Source organism: Monodon monoceros, unplaced genomic scaffold (assembly GCF_005190385.1).
Source record: "Monodon monoceros isolate NGI ecotype Baffin Bay Population unplaced genomic scaffold, NGI_Narwhal_1 Super_Scaffold_10, whole genome shotgun sequence".
Taxonomy (NCBI): domain Eukaryota; kingdom Metazoa; phylum Chordata; class Mammalia; order Artiodactyla; family Monodontidae; genus Monodon; species Monodon monoceros.
Window position 1 is genome coordinate 4,591,099 of NW_021703766.1, and position 27,033 is coordinate 4,618,131.

At 46.8% G+C, this 27,033-nt stretch overlaps 1 protein-coding gene across 1 annotated transcript; it reads right to left on the reverse strand.

Annotated features, from left to right (window-relative positions):
* Window positions 1–229: 229 nt before the first annotated feature.
* DNAAF1 (dynein axonemal assembly factor 1) lies at window positions 230–27,012 on the reverse strand. Its single transcript, XM_029209113.1, has 11 exons — window positions 26,827–27,012; window positions 24,244–24,379; window positions 23,700–23,791; window positions 21,635–21,856; window positions 21,329–21,495; window positions 18,023–18,144; window positions 9,091–9,257; window positions 7,517–7,807; window positions 3,325–3,434; window positions 1,704–1,760; window positions 230–827 (listed from the first exon to the last, which is right to left on the reverse strand). Exons 1-11 carry the CDS (start codon window positions 26,960–26,962, stop codon window positions 285–287), a joined length of 2,043 nt encoding a protein of 680 aa, XP_029064946.1. The 5' UTR covers window positions 26,963–27,012; the 3' UTR covers window positions 230–284.
* Window positions 27,013–27,033: the final 21 nt, after the last annotated feature.

Sequence of the window (27,033 nt, forward strand, 5' to 3'; positions counted from 1 at the left end):
GCTTTGCCGGTCCCACCCAGCCGGGCACTGTGGGCGCCGTCCCCGCCTGCTTCCCGGCCAGCAGCATCTCACAGTCATTCATCCCGGTCCTGGGCCTTCACGTGGACGACCCACACCCTCCGGCCAGCCGTCACCCTCATTTTGTCCCATATTCCCAGCTGCGGTATCACCGGTCCCCTCCTTCCCTCAGCAGCCTTAGTCTGGAAGGGCCAAGGATGGGGAAGGTCGGGGAGGGGGTCAGTCTGGCAGCTCCTTGGCCCCGGCCGGCGACTTAGGAACATGCTCTAGCGATCTCCGTGGTCTCTGGAGAGGTCGTGAGTGACCTGCTCTGAGAACATGGGATTCCTAGGGCAAAGGCCCAGGTGGCCACCCGCTCTGGGTTTGGGTGGTCCACAGTCCATTTCCCCCTGAGAAGCTTTTGGCCCCTGTAGCCTTGAAAGTTGGGTGACAGTACCTGGAGGGGAGGCCAGAAGCAGGTCCCCATGCCTGTCCTCACTGCATGGGGCTGGCGCGGCTTCCCTTTTGCAGGCTGGGGGCCAGGGTGGTTGCCCTGAAGGCTCGTCATCGTCCAGCTCCTGAATCAGTGGGCGAGGGGCCTTGGTGTCTCTCCTGTGGGTTGCCAAGTCCCTCTCTGCTCCTGCTTTGAATATGCCTGTAAAGGGCGTCTCCGTCTCGGCCTTCCTGGAGGTGTCCTTGGAGACTGCAAATATACTGGAAAGGGGGTCTGTGGATGCGTTTTCCAGCACTGGGAGTGAGGTGTAGTCTAGTTCAGGGTCATTGTCGTCACTCAGGCTCGAGATGGCTGTAATCTTTGGAAAGCACATCTTCTGTTAAAAGAAAAAATGTATTTGAACATTTCTGTTTTCACAATAGTCTCTAAAATGCACAATGCTAATTCGGCTTTTTTAATCTATCACACTGTGGGCCCGAGGGAGCACAGCACTCGCTGCTTGAAAGTCGGGCCTCAGGATGGACACTCCTTGGCAGCCATCTGTGAGCCCTGGAGGCCATGGTGAGCTCTGCAGCCAGGTCTCCACTCCCTCGGGTCCTCGTCAGGTCTCCGTGTGGCACGGCCCTCGCCCACTCTGTTCCTGCTGCACCAACACCCTCCTGGGTCCCTGAATTGTTCATCTGTGAGCCTTGGCTTCTGACGGGCTCCACCTTCACCTGGCCACCTAGTCGTGCTTTGGAGGTCAGGCCCCCACGGAACTGTGGTCCCCTGTGTCCCTCCTTCGATGACGAGCTCCTGCCCTGAGATTACACCTTAGGCTTCCCTCTCCTTGGGGCTCCCGGGGCTGGCCCACACTGGCTCTCAGTACCGCCAGAGGGAGGAGGGTCGGGTCACCTTGGGAGAGGTCTCCATAGGGCTTTCTATGCTCTCCTGCCTCCCTTCCCCTGCCCATGTGTTGCTGTGGTACAGACATTCACTAGATGAACATACAGATACATCAAAAGGATAGAAAAAATGTTCAGGTAATTACATACAGAACATGATTATTAAAAATCAGTGATAAAAGATCTGTTCAAAAAAACCGAAGTGGGTAGTTGTGAAACCTCAGAGAGGGGAGCAGCAGTAAACAGCCGCATTTCCTTAGGTGAGGTGAGGAGGCTTCAAGCACAAAGGGCATGCAGCTTTCCGAGACACTTGGTCAGTGACAGGGCTGGAAGGGAAGGTGGGGCTGGGGGGATGTGTGAGAGGTCACCTCGTGCTGGTCTCCCGGAGATCCGCCTGCATCCACGTCTTCCAAGTCAGGCAGGTCCTGGAAGAGAAAACGATCCCCGTCAGCAGGAGGGCACGCTCCCAACGCCCAGTCCACGGGACAGACGCGGCCACACAGCTAACCAAGCCTGCGCTACGTGCTCGGAGTGTGGAGGGGCCCGCAGAGTGACCCAGACCACTCAGGCCACGTGCACGCTCGAAACACACGCACGAGGCAACACCAGGTACCTGGATCTGATCAGTGAAAGAGATTTGCAAGGTGTGACATGTTTCAGAAATTTCCGCCTCTTTCTCCACTTCACTTTGGTGTTACTCGCCCCGTTCATCTGTGGGGAGACGTACCTCCTGCACACAAATTTGTCTTAGGACTCTGTGGCATAAAACGAGTCTATTTTGGACCTCCCCCAGACTAGGGGGGTTTTTCTGTTTTGTGTTGTGTATCGGGGTATCTCCATCTATAGCACCCCGTCCAGCGTGTGAGGCAGGCGCGGGCTGTGGTTAGCTGTGTGGGCCCTGGAGCCACGCTGCCTGGCTGTGGAGCCTCGGGCAAGTTGCTTAACCTCTGTATTTCTCAATTTCCTCATCTGTAAAATGGGGATGACAATGGTACCTATGTCTTAGAGTTATTGGAAGGGTTAAATCAATCGATAACAAGATGTGTTTAAAATAGTGCCGGACAAAGAGGAAGGTCAGTGCCAGCTTAGTGTTGGGGTCCTGTATACGGTCAGTTATCAAATGTTAGGGAAGAATTGCCCACTTTTGTTTTTGTCATACGTATGTGCAGGCCCAGAAAACCAGAAACCCACTCTGAATATTGGCTGCACGCAGTTGAACACTTATTGAGCCACGTGAAATTGTGAGGTTGGGAATGAAACACCCGTGTAGGAGTTTATAGAAGAAGCGGGCGAGGGCAGGCGAAGCTGCACACAGGCTTGAACAGAAGGAGCTCACTCGTGGGCAGAGAGGCGGGCCGTCCTCCGGGCGAGCAGGGTGTGAGGCTACAGGTGGGGGTCGCCGGCCCCCACCCCTCGCCCCACCAAAGCACCGTTCCCGGGGGTCATGGCAAAGTGTGTACGTCCCCAGAGACCCATTCCTGTGGGCACAGCATGTCAGACTGTTATCAGAGTGGAAGGGCTTCAGGGAGGAGGGCCGTGCTCCGGGCTGTGATCAGTCCCAAGGTCAGGCGGCCCCTCACTGAACAAGCCCCAGGGGGCGGGCCGCTGGACAGTCAGGCCAGGAAGACGGGCAGCTGTCCACAGAGGGAGAGGCTCGCCAGACGGAGCTGCGCTCAGTGTAGCTTCCTCGGGGAAAACACGGCAAGAGTTTTGTAGATGTAGTTCAAGGGGACTCAGCCTGGGCCATCACTTCTCAGTCTTGAAGGGGCACAGACACAGACGCCCCTGGGGGAGGGCTTATTAACTGCAGGTCCTGAGCAGTGGGTCTGGGGTGGGGCCCGGGGTTCCGCCTTCTGAGCAGCCCTCAGGGGAGACCATGCCTGCTGGCCCAAGGGCCACACTCTGGGCAGCGAGGATTTGGAGGTTTTGTGCCTGATCTGATACCGGCTGTACCGCAGATACTTCTCTGCAGATGCACCAATTACGCACATCGATGAAGAGCTTCTCCTTCGTCTCCAGTCTGATGGCTTCCAAATCTTCAGCTCCACAGAGCTCTGTACCTGATGCACTTTCAGTGGCCACCGTCTGGGGAGCTGATTCTAAGGAACAACAAAGAGTTATATTAATCTTGGAGTTAGTTTCATACACGGTGGACAGACGGGTAAACCTGAGGTTAAGGCGATTCCAAGAGGAAGGACAAAGCCCTCGGGTCCGAAAGCCTCCAGCCCCTGTGACAGGAGCTGCAAGAATCCCAGGTTAGGACAAGATTATGTCTGAAAGGAAAGGGAGACAGCCGCCCCCTTTCTGGAGCCTGGAGATGGAAGCACCAGCCAGGAATCTGTGAAGAATACGCAGGAACCTTGGAAAAGGCATGATTGATGGGCCAGGAGATGAAGAAAGAAAGGCCGTGGTGCCAAAGGCCAAGTTTCACAGCCCCTCCTGCCGCACGAGCGTCAGGGAGACCTGTGAAGTCACCGCAGGGTTGCCTGTGGAACGTGGAGTCCAGACAGGGCTTGTCTTCCTCCCCCAGGGCCCTCCTATCCTGCCCTCTGCTTCCTCTCCAGTCTCCGTGATTAAAGATGAATGGCCCCGCTCTGCTCACAACACGCTGGTCCGCTGTCCACCCTGAGGACTGGCCGTGCCCAGTTTGACTCGAGAGCCACATTGGGGCACCCGTTTAGAATGAAACAAGGGGGACTTCCCTGGTGGCGCATTGGTTAAGAATCCACCTGCCAGTGCAGGGGACACGGGTTCAGTCCCTGGTCCGGGAAGATCCCACGTGTCGCAGAGCAGCTGAGCCCGTGCACCACAACTACTGACCCTGCTCTCTAGAGCCCGCGAGCCTCAGCTACTGAACCCGCGTGCCACAACTACTGAAGCCCGTGCGCCTAGAGACCGTGCTCCGTGACAAGAGAAGCCACCGCAATGAGAACCCCGCGCACTGCAACGAAGAGTAGCCCCCACTCGCCACAACTGGAGAAAACCCGCGCGCAGCAATGAAGACCCAAAGCAGCCGAAAATAAATAAAATAGGCAAAGTAGATAAATAGACGTTAAAAAAAAGAATGATATAAGGAAGTGGGCAGGGGCTTCCGGGGCTGCTGTGGACGATCCCAGGCCCACCTCCCAGGCCCGGTTTGTCGTGGTCTCTTCCACTTGGCTGTGCCCGTGGCTTCGCAGCTTCTAATTACGACAGTAGTCTGCTTCCCCTCCAACCAGCCCTTCCCCCGGACCCCTGTGTCCTGCTCGTGGTGCCGTGGCGTCCAGCTTCCCAGCCAGCAGAAGCTTCTAGTCCAGGCAGCTGCCAAGACCCTTTGTTTCCTAAAACCTACCTGCCTAGGCTTTGTGTGCCAGGAAAAGGCGAGGCAGGGAAGAGACTAGTTGTTGGGTGTGTTCCTCACGTTGCCTCATGCGATCCACGGCAGAGACTGTTCCCACTTCGCAGGGGCTAGAACGGGCTCCGAGAGGTTTTGTGGCTTGCCTGAGGTGTCCCAGCCGGTTAAGGGGCTGGACTTGGGTTTGACCTCAGGGTGTCTGTCTAGAAAATTCGCTGCCTCGCCTGTTCACAGAGTGTTTTAGTGAAATGCGTGAATCATCCTCTGTGCCGTTTTGGTGACCACTGGAAGGAAGCTAAGGCTCCCCTAGACAGAGTGTCATCAGATAGAGATGGGAAACGTGTGTCTCCATGACGTATGCGCTCACATCACGTTTCCCCTGGTCCTGTTTAGACTCAACATCGGGATGGGGAGCTATTCAAGCCTCCGAGCCCTGACTCGGTCCCCAGTCAGCCTTCCCTGGTTCCCGACTCCATGATGAGAGAGGATGAGCCCAGGGAACGCAGCAAAGCTGCTCGTACTGTTTATCTCCTAATTTCCTGCATCCTTCACTAGGCCTCGTGACTTGTAAGGGAAGACTGTGCGCCATGCAAGAAAGCTAAATGGAAAAGTGATTTCTTAAAAACAGATGGCTTTTATATTTAGATTTGCTTTTCTTGGGGTTGAGTAACTCGCGTGGAAGAGGGTCCTCCTTGTTCTGACAGCCCAGCTCCCCTCTTGGGACTCGGGACACCCAGAGGGCTTAGCTCAGTAGGGAGGGGACTATGGGGGAGGGGTGGGCAGCAAAGGCCGTGGGGGCTTAAAAGCAGGGAGGATGGCAGTGAATCGAGGTGGAGACCAGCTTGGTCTGTGCGGGCAGATCTGGCTTCAGTCCTGCCCCACTATCACTTGCTCTGTGACGTGGAGCAGGTTACTTCACCTCTCTGAGCCCCAGTTGCCAACTCAGTAACATGGGTTACTAGTGAGAGCACCTGATCGTGGGATTTTGGGGGAGGCTAAGCTGGCAGTCATGGCCTCGGCTGACACGTTAGATAAACATCTGGCTGCGCCTCCCTCTTCCGACCTGCCGCAGGTTGCCAGCTCCTCGTTAAATGTGCCCTTCGTTCAGGAAGGCAATTGATGGTTTCACTCATAGAAGACTCTGCTTCTAGGCTAGGTGCGGTTTCAAGGCAAAAAACTTACCGGAGGGGGAGTGAGGATGCAGGCAAAACCCTGTATCTGGGTCTCAGAATACACGTGCCAACACCTACATCAGTAGTTCAGAGGATGCTCTTTTCCCCGTGTGTTTAATACATGATTAGTGCCCCTTTTAAATAACTAACAAAACCTATAACATCGCCATCTGTGGGAAGCTTGAGGGAAAACGTGACCCTTGTCTAGTAGAAATTCTCTCCCAGAAACCAAGGAGTGCCCAGGTCTTGGAGGGTCTACAATCCCATCCAGCAAAGTGGTGCCAGAAGCCACAGGAAGCAGGGCTTCAGTGCCTCCCAAGGGAAATTAAATCAAGACAAGTCACGCTTCTCACAGATGCCTTCCAGCCACAGTCTCATGGCAAAGTCAGAAGAGGAGCGGCGCTGCAGCCACCCGACAAGTGTGAGGAGGGCGTCAGAGGGATGGGCGGGGCATGTCCCCTCCCCGGGAGCCTGTTCTCCACTCCCACGCACTTTCCTGCTCCTTCCCTGCTCTCCGCCCACTGCTCCTGCCTCACCTGCTGGAACCCCTGGGGACTTCATGAGCTCCAGCATCCCTGATGGGGGCCAGGGCCATGGATGTCAGCACAGTCACAGGTCACCTCACTCCCTACACCACCCCTCCTTCCGAAGGTGCGTTTCTATTTCCCACAGACGTCTTGTTAAAGACTGTAGGGTACAAGATACATTTTTCAGATGTTACTGAACAAAAGCGGGGTGGGTAGTAAATCCCAGTGAATAATGGAGCACTGATTGTTTCGGGGTATGGAGTGGCCAGTAAGGTTTTGAAAAGAATAATGAAAATAGAGCTCAGTTGAGTTCATCTTTGAGGACAGTCTGCCCTGCCATTATCTTCAGCTGGAAGGATAATTCACCCATCTCTGGTGCCCTGGGGTGTGGCCTTTGCCCCCTCGGCAGTCTAGAGACTAGGCTTACTTCGAGGTCTCTCCCAGACAGTGGGGGCCAGACCAGCTGACCTCCCCAGATGCACCTCAAATCCTGCTCAGGCTGGGAACAGAAGGTTCGGGTCCCCCAGGGCTGCACAGACACAGCAGTAATGGGCAGTGTCCAGGGCCGAGTCCTGGGTTTATCTGTTAGTCAGCAGGACCCCAGGAACTTGGCGAGAACCTGCCAGTGGGCTTCCGTTCTAGATCACCGTCATCCACTGTGGTAGCTGTGGCCATGGGCCAGCAGTGGGGCCAGTACTCCTGGGGGGCTGGATTTTAAATTTTATTTAATTGTATATACTTTTAATTCATTTCAATTGAAAAAATGAAGCAGCCCAAAACAACTTGCTTCTTTTCATAGAGCTGCATTTCACCTTAACCATTCAAAAGTGAGCATGTGAATTGAGATGTGCTATAAGTGGCATATACAGGCTGGATTTTGAAGACTTAGTGTCAAAAGAGGGAAAGTATCTCATGAATAATTTTATGATGATATAAATGATTATATTTTAGATGTACTGGGTTAGATAAAATACACTGTTAGCGTCTCACCCATTTCTTTGCACCTTGTTGAAGCTGATACTAGAAATGCAGTCCGGGCTCCCCTTGTGGTTCTAGATAACTTGCAGACTCAGCAGTCAGAAGTGGAAACCCGAGGCCTGCAGATGGGTGCTGGCCCATCTACACCCCTGTTGTTCTCCACCACCTACCTTCCCAGGCAGCTCCGGGGCTCGGTGGCGGGGCCTTGGCAGGGAGCGCCACTCCTGGCTCCCCGTCAGCATCCACAGGCAGCTCCTCCGGGAGACTCGACTCTTCTGACTTTTCTGGGAATAGCTCGTCCTTGGCCTCGAAGCTCTCCTTGACAAACAGCTCCGTCTTCTGCCACCTTTCTCTGTCCTCTTCAGGTGCTTCCTCCCCTTCCACAGTGGCACCCAAGTCCCTGGCACTGTCTGGCGCGAGCATCTCCCCTGAGCAGAAGTCCACAGAGAGCTGGGAACGTCCTGGGAGGACAAGGGGGACCTGCAGTGCACTGCCGGGATGGTCATCAGAGTGCTGTTTAGGTGCTAAATACACGGGCTGAAAGTCCACCAGGGGGATGCCTAGCGCATGCACTGCTGGCACAGGACACAGCCACTAGAAAACTGTGCAGGGGGCTCTTAGGAGACGCAGACTGAGGTATTTGGAGTTAAGGGCCACGATGTCTGCCTTTGCTTTCAAATAGGTCAGCAGAACAGGAAAGACTGTGTGTGTGTGTGCCTGTGTGTGCCAAATATTAACAACCATCCGATCTAAACAGACAATTCAGCTGTTCATTTTAACTATTCTTTAAGCTTTTCTAAAAACTTGAAAAATATCAAAATTAAAAGTTGGCAAAAGGGAAATAAAACCATGCTACAGGGGAACATCTATTTTATGGGACCGTACTATTATACTGACTCAAAAGAGTAGGCGAAAAGCAATATAGCTACGCCAGGGGCTTCCCTGGCGGCACAGGGTTAAGAATCCGCCTGCCGATGCAGGGGACGTGGGTTCGAGCCCTGGTCCGGGAAGATCCCACATGCCGCAGAGCAACTAAGCCCGTGCACCACAGCTACTGAGCCTGCGCTCTAGAGCCTGTGAGCCACAACTACTGAGCCCATGCACCACAACTATTGAGCCCGCGCGCCTAGAGCCCGTGCTCCGCAACAAGAGAAGCCACCGCAATGAGAGGTCAGTGCACTGCAAAGAAGAGTAGCCCCTGCTCACCCACAACTAGAGAAAGCCTGCGTGCAGCAACGAAGACCCAATGTGGCCAAAAATAAATACGTTAAATAAATAAATTTATATATATAAAAAAGAAAGCAATAGAGCTATGCCATTTTTTTCTATTAAAAAATACATATGTTTTACATGCGTGGGGAAAAGCCAGGAAATACCCACACTGAATACTGAGTGGTTCTTGCTATGATACTGTTATTACTCTTGCCTTTCTATGTTTTCTATGTGTAGCATATTCACATTTTGTAATTAGGTGAAAAACACTAAATGTCATTTAAAAGCACACATAGAGACTCTGGCTCTTCTACTGGGTGTAAGAGGAGGAAGGGGGTTCCTACTTAATAAGGTGCCCTGAGCACCATCCTTGCATGAGGTCAAGGGCAGATGGATCTGCAGGTACGTGAACGAATGGTCCCCACCCCCCACCCCCCACCCCCAATCCCTGAGATGAAAGACTGTGAGTTCAACAGCCCAGATTTTTAATCTAAACGGAGCTTGGGGTCCTCCTTGTGTCTCAGGCATGCACCTTGCTCTTGGCTTGCTTTCTGCTGTTTCCTCTCCTCAGCCTGGCGCTTGATTGCGGCTAAGGCCTCGATGCTGTCTGTGATCTTCTTCCGCTCTCTGCTCTCCCACTGCTGTCTCTCCTCCTGCTCAGCTTTGTACCCTCCTTGTGCCCAGGCCTCTGCACAAGCTCTGTTTAGGAGTATTAAAAACAAAAAACAAAGAAACAAGAACACCCCAGAAATCGGGGAGGTTTGAATTGTCACAGGTTCGAAGTAAATCCAAAACATATACTATCTGACCAAACTTGCACATCTTCCCCAAAATCAAACTAAAGGCACAGGATATAGGACTGCAAGGATACGTATTAACACGTGCACATTTTTAATCTGTAAAGTCTAATGGTTTGCAAAGCCTTCTAGATACGAGGCCAAGAGCACAAGTGACAAAGAAAAAAATAGAGAAATTGGACTCCACCAAAGTTAAAAATGTGTGTCGTGCAAAGAATACCATAAATAAAAGGCAACCCACAGAATGGGTATGCAAATCATATACCTGATCAGGGGGTTGTATCTCGAATATATAAAGACCTATTGCAACTCATTAATACAAAGATGACTTAAAAGCGGGAAGAGGTTAAAAGAATGAGAAGACAAACTGTACTGGGAGAAAATATCTGCAAGAAAGATAACTGAAACATGGCTTGTATCCAAAACATACAAAGAACCATTAAAACTCAAAAATGAAAAAAGACACATTTTACAAAGTGGGCAAAAGAACTGGACACCTCACCAAAGAAGACTGGCAGGCGGCAAGTAAGCGCATCATCACAGGACATCAGGAAAGTGCAAATTAAACCAATGAGATGCCACTTGACACTCGACAGAACGGCTAAAATCCAGAACACTGACAACACCAAATGCCGGGAAGGATGTGCAGCGCCAGGAATGCTCCTTCATTGCTGGTGGGAATGCAAGATGGCACAGCCCCATGGAAGACAGCTTGGCAATTACAAAGCAAACAATCTTACATATAATCCAGCAATCGTGCTCCTAAGTATTTACGCAAATGAGTTGAAAACAAATGTCCACACACAAAACCCTGCACACGAACATTGATAGCAGCACTGTTCACAACAGCCAAAAAGTGGAAGCAACCCAAATGTCCATCAACTGATAGATAAAGAAAATGTGGGCTGAGATAGCCTCATCCACCAGAGGGCGGACAGCAGAATCAAGAACTACAATTCTGCAGACTGTGGAATGCAAACCACATTCACAGAAAGACAAGATGAAAAGGCAGTGGGCTATGTACCAGATGAAGGAACAAGATAAAACCCCAGAAAAACAACTAAATGAAGTGGAGATAGGCAACCTTCCAGAAAAAGAATTCAGAAAAATGATAGTGAAGATGATCCAGGACCTCAGAAAAAAAATGGAGGCAAAGATCGAGAGGATGCAAGAAATGTTTAACAAAGACCTAGAAGAATTAAAGAACAAATACCTAGAATAATTAAAGAACAAACAGAGATGAACAATAAAATAACTGAAATGAAAAATACAGTAGAAGGAATGAAGAGCAGAATAACTGAGGCAGGAGAATGGATAAGTGACCTGGAAGACAGAATGGTGGAATTCACTGTCACAGAACACAATAAAGAAAAAAGAATGGAAAGAAATGAAGACAGCCTAAGAGACCTCTGGGACAACATTAAACGTGCCAACATTCACATTATAAGGGTCCCAGAAGGAGACGAGAGAGAGAGAAAGGACCCAAGAAAATATCTGAAGAGATTATAGTCGAAAACGGCCCTAACATGGGAAAGGAAATAGCCACCCAAGTCCAGGAAGTGCAGAGAGTCCCAGGCAGGATAAACCCAAGGAGAAACATACTGAGACACATAGTAATCAAACTGACAAAAATTAAAAACAGAGAAAAATTATTAAAAGCAACAAGGGAAAAATGACATTTAACATACAAGCGAACTCCCACAAGGTTAACAGCTGATTTCTCAGCAGAAACTCTATGAGCCAGAAGGGAGTTGCATGATATATTTAAAGTGATGAAAGGGAAGAAACTACAATCAAGATTACTCTACCCGGCAAGCATCTCATTCAGATTTGATGGAGAAATCAAAAACTTTACAGACAAGCAAAAGCTAAGAGAATTCAGCCCCACCAAACCAGCCCTACAACAAATGCTAAAGGAACTTCTCTAAGTGGGAAACACAACAGAAGACAAGAACCTACAAAAACAACACCAAAACAATTAAGAAAATGGTAACAGGAACCTACATATCGAGAATTACCTTAAATGTGAATGGATTAAATACTTCAACCAAAAGACACAGGCTTGCTGAATGGATACAAAAACAAGACCCATATATATGCTGTGTACAAGAAACCCACTTCAGACCTAGGGACACATACAGACTGAAAATGAGGGGATGGAAAAAGATATTACATGCAAATGGAAATCAAAAGAAGGCTGGAGTAGCAATACTCATTTCAGATAAGATAGACTTTAAAATAAAGAATGTTACAGGAGACAAGGAAGGACACTATATAATGATCAAGGGATCAACCCAAGAAGAAGATATAACAATTTTAAATATATATGCACCCAACATAGGAGCACCTCAATACATAAGGCACCTGCTAACAGCTTTAGAGAGGAAATCGACAGTAACACACTAATAGTGGGGGACTTTAACACCTCACTTATACCAATGGACAGATCATCATGACAGAAAATTAATAAGGAAACACAAGCTTTAAATGACACAATAGACCGGACAGATTTAATTGACATTTACAGGACATTCCATCGCGAAACAGCAGATTACACTTTCTTCTCAAGTGCACACGGGACATTCTCCAGGATAGATCACATCTTGGGTCACAAATCAAGCCTCAGTAGATTTAAGAAAATTGAAATCATATCAAGCATCTTTTCTGACCACAATGCTATGAGATTAGAAATGAATCACAGGGGAAAAATGTAAAAAATACAAACGCATGGAGGCTAAACTATACGTTACTAAATACCCAAGAGATCACTGAAGAAATCAAAGAGGAAATCAGAAAATACCGAGAGACAAATGACAATGAAAACACATGATCCAAAACCTATGGGATGCAGCAAAAGCAGTTCTAAGAGGGAAGTTTATACCAATACATGCCTACCTCAAGAAACAAGAAAAATCTCAAATAAACAATCTAACCTTACACCTAAAGGAACCAGAGAAAGAAGAACAAACAAAACCCAAAGTTACTAGAAGGAAAGAAATCATAAAGATCAGAACAGAAATAAATGAAATAGAAACAAAGAAAACAATAGCAAAGATCAATGAAACTAAAAGCTGGCTCTTTGAGAAGATAAACAAAATTGATAAACCATTAGCCAGACTCATCAAGAAAAAGAGGGAGAGGACTCAAATCAATAAAATTAGAAATGAAAAAGGAGAAGTTACAACAGACACCACAGAAACACAAAGCATCCTAAGAGACTACTGCAAGCAACTCTATGCCAATAAAATGGACAACATGGAAGAAATGGACAAATTCTTAGAAAGGTATAACCTTCCAAGACTAAAGCAGGAAGAAATAGAAAATATGAACAGACCAGTCACAAGTAATGAAATTGAAACTGTGATTAAAAATCTTCCAACAAACAAAAGTCCAGGACCAGATGGTTTCACAGGTGAATTCTATCAAATATTTAGAGGAGAGCTAACACCCATCCTTCTGAAACTCTTCCAAAAAATTGCAGAGGAAGGAACACTCCCAAACATTCTATGAGGCCACCATCACCCTGATACCCAAACCAGACAAAGATACTACAAAAAAAGAAAATTGCAGACCAATATCACTGATGAATATAGATGCATAAATCCTCAACAAAATACTAGCAAACAGAATCCAACAGCACATTAAAAGGATCATACACCATGATCAAGTGGGATTTATCCCAGGGATGCAAGGATTCTTCAATATATGCAAATCAATCAATGTGATACACCACATTAACAAATTGAGGAAGAAAAACTGTATGATCATCTCAATAGATGCAGAAAAAGCTTTTGACAAAATTCAACACCCATTTATGATAAAAACTCTCCAGAAAGTGGGCATAGAGGGAACGTACCTCAACATAATAAAGGCCGTATATGACAAACCCACAGCAAACATTCTCGATGGTGAAAAACTGAAACCATTTCCTCTAAGATCAGGAACAAGACAAGGATGCCCACTCTCACCACTATTATTCAACATAGTTTTGGAAGTCCTAGCCACGGCAATCAGAGAAGAAAAAGAAATAAAAGGAATACAAATTGGAAAAGAAGTAAAACTGTCACTCTTTGCAGATGACATGTTACTATACATAGAAAATCCTAAAGATGCCACCAGAAAACTACTAGAGCTAATCAATGAATTTGGTAAAGTAGCAGGATACAAAATTAATGCACAGAAATCTCTTGAATTCCTATATACTAATGATGAAAAATCTGAAAGAGAAATTAAGGAAACACTCCCATTTACCATTGCAACAAAAAGAATAAAATGCCTAGGAATAAACCTACCTAGGGAGACAAAAGCCCTGTATGCAGAAAACCATAAGACACTGATGGAAGAAATTAAAGATGATACCAACAGATGGAGACATATACCATGTTCTTGGATTGGAAGGATCAATATTGTGAAAATGACTATACTACCCAAAGCAATCTATAGATTCAATGCAATCCCTATCAAATTACCAATGGCATTTTTTACAGAACTAGAACAAAAAATCTTAAAATCTGTATGGAGACACAAAAGACCCTGAATAGCCAAAGCAGTCTTGAGGGAGAAAAACGGAGCTGGAGGAATCAGATTCCCTGACTTCAGACTATATTGCAGAGCTACAGTAATCAAGACAATGTGGTACTGGCACAAAAACAGAAACATAGATCAATGGAACAAGATAGAAAGCCCAGAGATAAACGCACGCACCTATGGTCAACTAATCTATGACAAAGGAGGCAAGGATATACAATGGAGAAAAGACAGTCTCTTCAGTAAGTGGTGCTGGGAAAACTGGACAGCTACATGTAAAAGAATGAAATTAGAACACTCCCTAACACCATACACAAAAATAAACTCAAAATGGATTTGAGACCTAAATGTAAGAGTGGACACTGTAAAACTCTTAGAGGAAAACATAGGAAGAACGCTCTTTGACATAAATCAAAGCAAGATCTTTTTTGATCCACCTCCTAGATTAATGGAAACAAAAACAAAAAAATGGGACCTAATGAAACTTAAAAGCTTTTGCACAGCAAAGGAAGCCATAAACAAGACAAGAAGACAATCCTCAGAATGGGAGAAAACATTTGCAAACGAATGAACAGACAAAGAATTAATCTCCAAAATATATGAACAGCTCATGCAGCTCAATATTAAAAAAAAACAAACAACCCAATCCAAAAATGGTCAGAAGACCTAAATAGACATTTCTCCAAAGCGGACCTACAGATGGCCAAGAGGCACATGAAAAGCTGCTCAACATCACTAATTATTAGAGAAATGCAAATCAAAACTACAATGAGGTATCACCTCACACCAGTTAGAATGGGCTTCATCAGAAAATCTACGAAGAACAAATGCTGGAGAGGGTGTGGAGAAAAGGGAACCCTCTTGCACTGTTGGTGGGAATGTAAACTGATACAGCCACTATGGAGAACAGTATGGAGGTTCCTTAAAAAACTAAAACTCGAACTACCATATGACCCAGCAATCCCACTACTGGGCATATACCCACAGAAAACCATAATTCAAAAAGACACGTGCACCCCAATGTTCATTGCAGCAGTATTTACAACAGCCAGGTCATGGAAGCAACCTAAATGCCCATCGACAGACAAATGGATAAAGAAGATGTGGTACATATATACAATGGAATATTATTCAGCCATAAAAGTGAACGAAATTGGGTCATTTGTAGAGACGTGGATGGACCTAGAGACTGTCATACAGAGTGAAGAGTCAGTCAGAAAGAGAAAAACAGAAAAACAAATATCGTGTATTAATGCATATATGTGGAATCTAGAAAAGCGGTACAGATGAACCAGTTTGCCAGGCAGAAATAGAGACACAGATGTAGAGAACAAACATATGGACACCAAGGGGGGAAAGCGGTGGGGTGCGGTGGGGGGATGAATTGGGAGATTGGGATCGACATATACACACTAACATGTATAAAATGGATAACTAATAAGAGCCTGCTGTATAAAAAAATAAAATAAAATGTGGGCTTTCCAAATGGAATATTATTTCACAGCATTATTTTGGAAGTATTTACTGACACTGGCTGCAATGTGGGTGAACCTTAAAAATCTGCTCAGTGAAAGAAGCCATTCACAAAAGACCACATATCGTATGATTCCATTTACAGGAAATGCCCAGAATAGGCAACTCCAGAGAGATAGAAAGTAGATTTGCGGTTGCCAGGGGGGTTGGGGAGTGACTGCTAATAAGTAAGGGTTGCTTTTGGGGGTGATAAAAATATTCTAGAATTGATTGCGTGGTGTGGTTGGACAACTCTGTGAACATACTAAAAAACCACTGAATTGTACACTTGAAATGGCTGAACTGTTCTAGGGGCTGGGGATACAGCAGGTAACATAAGAGATGACATCGCTTGCTCTGTTAGAGCTGCCCTTTTATGGGGAAACAAGTAAGTCAGAGGCGGATGTGTCTCGAGAAATCAGGCTGAAGAGACAGCAGGTGGAAGTGGCAAAGGTGCTACTTAGGTGGTCAGTCACGGAGATCTTCAGAAGATGACAGGTGAGCAGACACCTGCAAACACCTGTGAAGAGCATCACAGGTGGAGAGAACGTCAAGGGCCCAGTATGGCCCAGTGTGGAACAGCTAGAGAGTGCTGGAATGAGGCTTCAAACCCAGGTGAACCCAACTCCTGAAGAGAAGTCATGCTGCACCGTCCAGGGCGGGGGTCTCCCTGCTGAGGGCCCAGCTCAGGTTCCCATTTACACTTCCCTGCTGGTCGGCACTGCCGCAGTGTGGAGATTCACAATCCTCTGGGACGGCCTCTCCCGCTGGTTCCCTCCTCTTACCAGCTGGTACCTGCTTAAGTCCCACATGATACTAACAGATACTCACAAGGACCCCGCGGTCGGTATTGTCCCCACCTTCCAGATGAGGAACCTGAAGCTGGGGAGGTTGGCGTTCAGCCACGGGCACAGGACCCGCAGCTGCAGAGCTGGGCTTGGAGGTCTGCCCGCAGGCCCTGCCCGCCCGCCGTCGCCCTGAACACCCAGGGCTCGGTGCTGGGGAAACGGATGCATCTCGGCCTGAGTGCCCAGAAGCAGGGATCCTGGTTCTCTTATGTGGTCCAAGTGGAGGCTCCCCCTTCCGATTGAAATCTGTGTTAGTTTGACTAAAATATGTGAGTTCAAAAACATACTACCAGCTACGTTTCTTTTTAAGTGTTGGAAAATTCAGATTTGCACTTCCCTTCAGGCCATCCCAGTTACTGAAGTTTTATTCTAAGCTGGAATGAATGAATAGTGGCCTCAGTCAAAAGGTAAATTAAGGGAATTTCCTAGAAATCCAGTGGTTAGGACTCTGTGCTTTCACTGCCGAGGGCGAGGGTTTGAGCTCTGGTAGGGGAACTAAGATCCCGCAAGCCACGAGGCGCGGCCAAAAAGAAAAAAAAGGTAAATTAAAAACCCAGATAAAAGCAGTGATGGGGCTTCCCTGGTAGCGCAGTGGTTGAGAGTCCGCCTGCCGATGCAGGGGACATGGGTTCGTGACCCGGTCCGGGAAGATCCCACATGCTGCGGAGCGGCTGGGCCCGTGAGCCGTGGCCGCTGAGCCTGCGCGTCCGGAGCCTGTGCTCCGCAACAGGAGAGGCCACAACAGTGAGAGGCCCACGTACCGCAAAAAAAAAAAAAAAAAAGCAGTGATGATATACATGGCAGTCCCGGGTTCAATATTCTTGATATGCAAAGAGCTCTTATGAATCAGTAAGAAAAAGCATCCCCCCGAAAGGAAACTGGGAAGAAGTCATGAATGCAATACTCATAGAGAAGGAAACATAAATGCCCGACAAAGGTAGTAAAAATGACCAACTTCATCAGTTACCCAAAAATGCAAATTAAAACGAGGTACTGGGACTTCCCTGGTGGCGCAGTGGTTAAGAATCTGCCTGCCAATGCAGGAGACACGGGTTCAAGCCCTTGTCTGGGAAGATCCCACGTGCCGTGGAACAACTAAGCCCGTGTGCCACAACTACTGAGCCTGCGCTCTAGAGCCTGTGAGCCACAACTACTGAAGCCCTTGTGCTAGAGCCCGTGCTCTGCAACAAGAGAAGACACTGCAATGAGAAGCCCACACACCGCAATGAAGAGTAGCCCCTGCTCACCGCAACTAGAGAAAGCCCGCGCGCAGCAACAAAGACCCAATGCAGCCAAAATATAAATGAAAAATTAAATAAATAAATGAAGTGAGGTACCACCTTCACTCATCAATTGGCCTGGCAAAGGTTTTGTTTTGTTTTTTACATGGCTGTGTCTGGGGAAGTTATAAGTTGATACAAACATTCTAGAAAACAATTAGAAAATATTTTAAAATACCTTTTAAAAGTCTCAAACCACAGTCTTTACCTTTAATCCAATAATACAACTCAGGGTTCCATGCTAAGGAAATAACCGGCCATGAGATCAGAGACTTATATAGAAGGATAATTATCAAAGGATTATGAAAAATCTATGAACAAGTGCTCAAAAACAGGGAATTTCCTATTAAAAACAATCATGTAAGCCATTAAACCTATTTCACTGAAATATTTAATGATGTGTGGAAATGCTCAAAAATCAGAAATTTTTAAAAGTTTAATATTGAGTACGCTCAACTATTACCTATTAAGTATGATCAAAAGGCTTTTTGCTTCCTTACCTGTCCTTTGGAAAAACTGGTCTGTCATCCAGGTATGTTAAATGTTTTAGTCGAACAGTGACTGTCCTTCGATAATTAGGGATGTTCCTAATCACTGGGTTTCCCATCAAATTCAGTACACGCTGGAAGCACACAGGCAGAACCACATTAATCACTGAAAAATGGAGGCGATTAAAACATTTAATATGTGCAGTGCTCTGAAAATAAATAAATAAACAGGGAGTGTCTACATCAAATCACGAAGACGACATCAGAGAAGGCAGAGGCTTTCCTTGTTTCTGTGCCATCAGAACTGTCCCGAGAATTGGGCAGCCCTTTCTTCTATTACACTTGAACTTCAGATCCTAAATCTCATTGTCCTTCCAGAACAATACTGGAAAACACTTCCTGAGGCCTTTACCCGAGGGCAGTGATTGCATTAGTTTTGCTGGACCAATCTCTTTTACTGAAATTAATCTCCAATTGATCATTTTCTGTCCTTCCCAGCCAGGACCCATTTTAAGAAAATGTACACAGCAGCTAGACAGATAAGAAGTGGTGACTGAGGGCATAGGATGCAAAGTGCCTGCTTATCTACTTCCAAGCTTATAGGTCTCCTGGATGTCAAGTCGGGACCAGGAAAGGGAAAGCGACACAGCAGTGCCAGTGCGCCGTCCTCACCCCTCTTTAAATATTGTCACCTCCCCTCCTGCCGATGAAACTCAAGAAGGTGAATGGTCAAGGTGACATGTGGGTGAAACATTTAACATCGGTTTGCCTAAACTGGTGAAATGTTTTTTATATCCAAAGTGATTTTTCTTGTTCAGGAAAATAAATATACTGGTTCAAGTGACCTGTTCTGTGGGGCTGAGTGGGGGGAGCAATGTGCCCCAGGGGCAGGGACTAAAGGGCTGCGTGTGTATGGAGAATGTAAAAGCCATCACAAAACAACCACAAGGCAGACTGTTCTTGTTATGGGTTGAATTGCTTCCCCCCAGCAAACTCATATGCTAAAGTCCTAACCCCCCAGCACCTCAGAATGTGACTGTATTTGGAGACAGAGTCTTTGAAGAGGTGATTAAGATTAAATGATGTCATTAGGGTGGGGCATGATCCAATAGGTCCTTGTAAGAAGAGGAGATTAGGACACAGAGACACACACCGAGAAGGCCATATGAGGACCCAGGGAGAAGATCGCCATCTACATGCCAAGGAGAGAGGCCTCAGGAGAAACCAACCCTGCTGACACCTTGACCTCGGACTTCTAGCCTCCAGAATCATGAGAAAATAAATTTCTGTTGTTTAAGCCACTCAGTCTGGTACTTTGTTATGGCAGCCAGGCCAAAAAATGGTATTATAATACAGCTTTATATTATCCCCATATACTGGTGATAATATAAATTCTAAATTAGTCTTTGGTGACAGTCTGCTCTACAGATTGGTTTTTTGGGGTTTTTTTTTTTTTTTTTTTTTTGCGGTACGTGGGCCTCTCACTGTTGTTGCCTCTCCTGTTGCGGAGCACAGGCTCCGGACGCGCAGGCTCAGCGGCCATGGCTCACGGGCCCAGCCGCTCCGCGGCATGTGGGATCTTCCCGGACTGGGGCACGAACCCGTGTCCCCTGCATCGGCAGGCGGACTCTCAACCACTGTGCCACCAGGGAAGCCCTACAGATTGTTCTTGAACTATGATTTGCTTACTGTTTTTCTTTAAATGGACTTACTTTTTCCTTCTTATCCATACCCTAAGCAGTAAACAGTGAACTGAAGTTTTTTGTGTGCTATTTGGAATATTTTTTCCTAGTTCACATGACAACACATATACACTAAAAAGCAAGGAAGTCATCAAAGGCTGCTGGAGTGGAGTCCAAAGGACACAGGAGCCGCCTGGAGGGGTTGCCACAGGCCAGAAGATGGGACCATTCAATCACCCCAAATTAAAATGACAGCAAGGGTTAAGTCATATCAAATACTGTATCTATAAATCTTTGTGTTCACGGTGATAACGTGAACCTTTAGAGGTTCAACCTCATTGTCACCTTTAGAGGTTCCTACGTTCTTGACTCATTTCTCTGAAAAGGAATACATAAAAAGAAAAAAAAACCAAGCATTTATCCTAGCTTTTTCTTTCTTTTTAAAAAAATATTTATTTATTTGGTTGCACTGGGTCTTAGTTGTGGCAGTTGGGCTCCTTAGCTGTGGCTCACGGGCTCCTTAGTTGCAGTTCACTGGCTCCTTAGCTGTGGCATGTGAACTCTGAGTTGCGGCATGCATGTGGGATCCAGTTCCCTGACCAGGGATCAAACCCAGGCCCCCTGCATCGGGAGCGTGGAGTCTTACCCACTGCGCCACCAGGGAAGTCCCTATCCCAGCCTTTTCTATATGGACTTTATATTAGGGAGGCATGAATGGATGAGCAAAACTGCTCTTTGTGGAAGCATTCCAGCTAATAGGTGCAGAAGGAATAAGAGACTTAGAATACGGTCACTGTGTGACCCCTAATGAAATGACACATGGAGGCAACATGCATCGGGAGCTGCAGAAATGATCAGGGGAAGGGGTGATGAGGGACTTCATGAAGGCTGGATCTGGTTGACAGCAGCCAAACCCACGAATCAAGCTTAAAGTTACAAAACGAGAGGCGACCAGACTTACAGGTGCCCTGACTGATGCAACAGCAAACCTCAAAGTTAGATTCTGAGCCTGGATCTGATCAGGTCTCTGGCTCCACCATCATTTTACAAGAGATACTGGGGACAGCAGAACACGTTAAACCACACCATGAGGATGCAGTCAACTGAATCCAGGATGTGGCTGACAACCAGAGGAGGGACCCGGTTTCTTCTACAGATTTATGGGGTGTGTGTGTGTGTGTGTGTGTGTGTGTGTGTGTGAAAACAGCCAAGGGGAGACTGTGATAGATCAAGAGATTTGAGAGATGCATAATCCAAATGTGATGTGTGGGTCTGGTTTGGATTTGCAAAACCCAACAGTCAAAGCACAGTTTTGAGACAAATGGGGAACACTGAATATGGACTGGTTATTAACTGTCCTTCTGATAATATTTTAGATATAATAATAGTATTGTCATGATGCTTTTAAAAAGTCCTTATCTGTCAAGAATACACACTGAAATATTTGTGGGTGAAACGATACGGCATCTGGCCTTGAAAACACTCCAGCTAAAAATACAGAGAGGAAAAAAAAGTGTGATGGGTGTAAAGAAAGCAGGGAGAAAGGAAGGGGGAAGGGAGGGAGGGGAAAGAGAAAAGAGATCTGCTGTCTACAGAACACAAGATAACGCAAGTTGTGTGCGTGTGTGTGTTTTACCAAGTCGGGCATGCTCTCGAGAATGCTCAGGATCTCTGGGTCACTCAGCTGGTTGTGGGAAAGGTCAAGGACACAGAGTTTCGAACATTCCTTGAGATGCTGAACGTCTTCCACGGTCTCTAAGTGGTTGTGGGCCATCTGGAGCGTGTTGAGGACCGGCAGGCAGGCTGGAAGGGGAGGTCGGCAGAAGTAAGCGACACGGGTGGAAAAGAATGTTAAGGACCTCCGCTAGGAAATGGCGGTGGACGCGGGGGGCCTAGAGAACGCCCCACCCCGCCCCGCCCCGCCACGTCAGGGCCTTCTTACAGAGGTTTTCAATGGTCTTGATGTAATTGTTGCTGATGTTGAGAGCATCCAGTTTCTGCAGAGGTTCTAGGTTCTCGATCTTATGAAGCAAGTTCACTTGCAAGAAGAGGCATCGCAGTTCCGTTTGGGCCTCTAGGTTCTCGATTTTCTGTATTCCGTTGCACTCCAGCCAGAGACAACGCAGCCCTGTGTACTCTTCCAAGTTCTCGATGCGGTCAAAGCCTAGTGGGGAGGAAGGGGGAGTGGGTTAAGCTTCTACACACTCAGAGGCACAGGGGTCACCCTCTTTTCTGCCTATCTGCCCAGCATCCACATGTCCTTCCTCAGTTACACCACTGCCTCTTTGGAGGGACATCCCTGTCCTGATACTACCCCATGGCTCTCTGCAGGGAGCTGGTCACGCTTAGCCAAGTGGAGCCAACCTTCATGAATCCTGGGGAGCTTTGCTGGCTCCATTGGAAAGAGGTAACTTTCTGCTAGAATTGCCAGCCTGGTAGGGTGGAGCCTAACACTGAAGCAGCCACCTTCCCTTCTCGCCTGGGAGTGGGGAGAAGTGAGGGGTGACCTGTCTGAAATGAATGAGCACAAGGGAAAGCAGGGCCAAGGAAAGGGGAGAAACAGCCTCGTGAAGATATGCAGTAAGCACCAGGATGGATCCAGATGTACCTGAAGCCAGTCCAAACTTCGGGTCTGGTTGTACAGTATTTTTCAGTTTTACGAGCCACATTTAAGGTGAGGAGAACAAACATTTTTGTTTCCTTGAGTGACTCATTATAGATTTGTAATTCACGGTGCACCTGCTATTACCAAAACTTTTTCAAAGTCATTTGTTTTGTTGCCTGAAAAGTTTTAACCAAAAGTTTTTATTAAAAAAGGGTAATAGCAACCATGAGGCAGAACCACCCGGCTAAGTCATTCCCAGATTCCTGACCCTCAGAAACAGTATCAAATAATGATAATTTTTTAAGTTGGTAAGTTTGGGGATAATTTGTTAGGCAGCAGTAGATAATATAGGCATATCTCTCTCCTAATTCTTCTACCTCTCTGATTCTTTCTACTTGGTCTAACCCACTGGGTCTTCTTCTTCTTCCCACCTCTTAAATATTGGTCCTCTGGGGTCTGCCCTCCTAAGTCATCTTATCACTGTTACGCCTAGACATTGGGTGGAGGATTTTGGAGGGGGCAACGTGGATGTGAGGAGACCAGTTAGGGGTCGTTCCACACCTTTAGAGTAGTTGTGCTGCTGGAGCCCTCCGTGAATCTCCCTGGTACAGCGTGAACCTCCTCACAGTGGCCGCCCTGTCCCCCAAGACACCAAAAGCATCTTTACCATATCCGTCTCTGTATCTTCAGCACTTGCCCGGCACACAGAAGGCTCTCAGTAAACATTTACTGAACAAATGAACATAAAGATGGTCTGATGAAGCAGGGTGGCCATCCCAAGTTCAGCACAAGGTTGGGAGTTATCACTCTGGTTCCTCATTGCTAGAATAGCCCTGTCTATGAACCTGAACTTAAGTTTATGTGTGATACTGGACACTGACACAGTCCTTCACAACGTAACCCTCCCAAGCCCAAAGTATTTACAAGTAGCTACTGGCTCGAAAAAGTATGAGTCCTTTAGCAAATATAAATAAAAGATACCAATGTGTTTCCCTTGAACCCGTATTAACTCCAGTCACGTAAGACTTTTTCTTCAAAGAAATATTATTGCTTTTCCATGCATCTCCACTAAACTCTGAAATTTCTACTTAAATATAAGTTAAGAACACGAGATGATGGGACTTCCCTGGTGGTACAGGGGCTGAGAGTCCGCCTGCCGATGCAGGGGACACGGGTTCTTGCCCTGGTCCGGGAAGATCCCACATGCCGTGGAGCGGCTAGGCCCGTAAGCCATGGCCGCTGAGCCTGTGTGTCCGGAGCCTGTGCTCCGCAGGCCACAACAGTGAGAGGCCCGTGTACCGCAGAAAAAAAAAAAGAACACCAGATGATCCCTGCAAGTAATTCTTAACACCACTAGAGTCTTTCCACCTGACATGAGGTAGCGCCTCCACCAGACCCTTACCTTTATAGTGTAAATACAGCGTATCGTTCAGTGCTGGGGTAATATAAAGCTTGTGCTGCTTGCACAGTTTTTGCAGAAAATTTTTAGTCATTCTGTTGAATGAAAAACATAAACAAGAAATTTATTTCAATTTGTCAGCTGTAAAATATATCCCATAAATTCTTTGCCACACCCATTCCGTCCACAAATTCCACAATATTCTATATGCCCGATGACTTTGTTTACAGCTTTCAGGGCCTCATCCAATATTGTGACTTTCAGCCTTCTCAAAAACTGCAAAGTGTGTTCTAATAGAAATACCTTTGTGTCATCAAGAACTACTAATGTTTCTCTCTCTCCAGGTCCAGCATTAAAGTTGTATAGATTGTGGTTAGTTAAGCCACAGAGCAACGCCATCCTGCCTCTGCCACTAATCCTCAGACATGGGGCCGACTATTTAATCTCTGTGAGCCTCAATTTCCTTATCTGGACAAAGGGGTGATTGTAACATCCACCTTAGTGGGTAAAAGCGTCGTGCTGTGAGTGGCAAGAGCACACCGCGTACCTGGGGCCACGATCTTCTTTGTCATCTCTTTGCTGTGCTAAGTGACCCTCTGACCAGCTGTCACCACTGTGTTTCTGCTTGTTGAGGTAGGAAGTGTCCGAAGGACCCACGCATGTTTCCTTAGGATCATTAATTTCTGTAAAATAAAGAGATTGGTTCTATAGAGATCGAGAAATGTATAAAAAATGTCCCCCAATTTCAACTTGATGAGTAACTGTCTGCTTTTAGCGTGGAACCGGTACTCTTTAAACGTATCACAGTGATTTTCAAAGCACTGATAAGGGACTATGAAAATTTCACTTCTAGGCAGATCTTTGATAAAACCTCTTGTACAGCTGGACACAGAGACGTGTGCGAAGTTATTCACTTCTGCATTACTTGTAACAGCCAAAACCTATTAACAATGCAAATGTTCATCCATAGGGACTGGTTAAATAAAGCAACAGATTATTATTCTGCCTTGGAATAGAATGCACTGGAGCTATGTCAATCAATATGGATAATTCTCAGAAACACATATGGAGTGAAAAAAGCAAGTTTCGTAATAAGCACAGGATATCATTTACATAAATCAAACCCACACAAACCTATGCTATGCATTGTTTAAGGACACATTTTAGATAGATAGATAGATAGGTAGATAGATAGGATAGGAAGAGAGAGAGACAGATGAGATTGAAAGAACCCACACAAAATTCTGGAGGTGGGGAGAAGGGAATGGGGCTAGGAATAGAGGTGGGGTAAGGCAAAAAAACATCACATTTATCTGAAATGTTTTATTTCTTTAAAAAAAGACTTGAGGGGGCTTCCCTGGTGGCGCAGTGGTAGAGAGTCCGCCTGCCGATGCAGGGGACACGGGTTCGTGCCCCGGTCCGGGAAGATCCCACATGCCACGGAGCGGCTGGGCCCGTGAGCCATGGCCGCTGGGCCTGCGCGTCCGGAGCCTGTGCTCCGCAACGGGAGAGGCCACAACAGTGAGAGGCCCACGTACCACAAAAAGAAAAAAAAAAAAAAAAGACTTGAGGTACATATGATTAAAATGCTAATCATTTTCAATTCTTGGTGGTGATACATGGGTGTTTATTATAATGTTCTCTGTTCTTTTAAAAAAGTTCTCAAAACAGGAGGGAGGAGCAAGATAGAGGTAGGGGATTAAGAAATATAAACTACCATCTATAAAATAAATAAGCTACAAGGGTGTATTGTACAGCAAAGGGAATACAGCCAATATTTTATAGTAACTGTAAATGGAATATAATCTATAAAAATTTTGACTCATTACGTTGTACACCTAAACTAATATAATATTATAAGTCAACTATACTTCAATTTTAAAAACAAGCTCTCAAAAAACACACAAGAAGAAACAAAAATTATGGGAATATCTTTGGTAGAAAGAAAATGAACACGCTCAAATGCACTTATATTTTTTTAAAGGTCAATTAAAATTGGCTGATTCAAATGCACTTAATCTTAAGGGCCGTTTGCTGCTGCTCTCTGGGTGTCCCTGTGGCCTACCGAATGAGATTAAACACTCCGTGTGTGGGACTGTATCTTATAATTTCCCATTTCCCACTGCATATAATGCCTAGCCACAAGAGGCACCAGATAAAGGTTTGTGGAATAAAGACTAGGTGCTCAATATACATAATAATTGATTGGTTATATTAATAACAAGAACTGCCATTTATTACTGGCCCAATGTATGCCAGACACTCTAATTATAACTATCTCGCTTGCAAAAGAGGAGACTGCCCTATAGAGAGCTTAAGCTCTGGGCAAACAGCCATAAAACCGGCAAGTTGCAGAACGGTAGTGTGAACCCAGCAGGAGTGGCTTCAAACCTGTGTCTGTGCACAGAGCAACATGGCTTCCCTACAGCAACTCTTACAGGGCTTGCCTGGACAGTCAATGCTCAAGTTATATTTGTTGGCTGGGTTCAAAACATGAGACACAAATCAAGTAGTTTCTTTACCAGTCCCTAAAAAGTTTCCCTTACGGTCCAAGCCAAGCGGGAGGGGAGGCTGTTTTCTAAGCCCATTCCGGAAAACTTTGGTGAGGAGTCACCTCAGAAGCACCAGCTCGTCATTCACTCTGTCTACCATAGATCAGGCACTGGACACTGCCAGTTCAATCAGGATGTCCTGCCCTGACATAGCTTGCCATCTAGAGGGGGAGAGAGCCTTTGATCTTACATGGTGACGGCAATAAAGGGAAACATTCAAAACATTAAAAAGTTGGGCGGTGGGGAGAATGGTGTGTTCAGTGAGGGCTTGGGCTCTGGAGTCAGACTGTCCAGGCGTGAGTCTCTTCTGTCATTGACTGGCTGAGGGTAATCTGTTTGGAGCAAGTCCTATAACCTCGTTAAGTTCCAGGTTCCTCATCTGTATGAAACGGGGAGAGGAGTGCCTACCGCAGAGGGAGAGTGTATGGCTCGAATGCAGTGAGCGCACGGCACGCATCGTTTAGTAAGTGTCGGCCGCCATTATTATTATTACTATTACTGCTGGCTGTGAAGACTAGGTGTGTGGTGCTGGGCGCAGCCCGTCGCCCCCCTCGCCTCCCTGGGGCGGCTGTCGGCACCTTCCTTGCGGCCCCCTTGGCCTGCGTTCCCGTGGTCACCCGCCGACTCCTCCACGGCTGGCTCCAAGCCCGGCTCCCGCGCGCAGTCCTGCTCCGCTCCCCCGTCCGCCACGGGCTCCGAGGCCTCGCAGTGCATGTTTATTCCGGAAACACTGAACACCCCGTAGCAGTGGGGAAGCCCGGTTGTGTGGGATCACTACGTGCCCC

Bases quoted from the DNA above. Each gene is read 5' to 3' on its own strand.
- DNAAF1 (XM_029209113.1), bottom strand. From the start codon at position 26,962: ATGCACTGCGAGGCCTCGGAGCCCGTGGCGGACGGGGGAGCGGAGCAG. The intron at 23,792-24,243 runs GTACGCGGTGTG...TTCATTCAACAG, and splicing joins AAAGAAGATCGTGGCCCCAG to AATGACTAAAAATTTTCTGC. The intron at 1,761-3,324 runs GTGCGTAATTGG...TTTCTCTTCCAG, and splicing joins AGGAGAAGCTCTTCATCGAT to GACCTGCCTGACTTGGAAGA.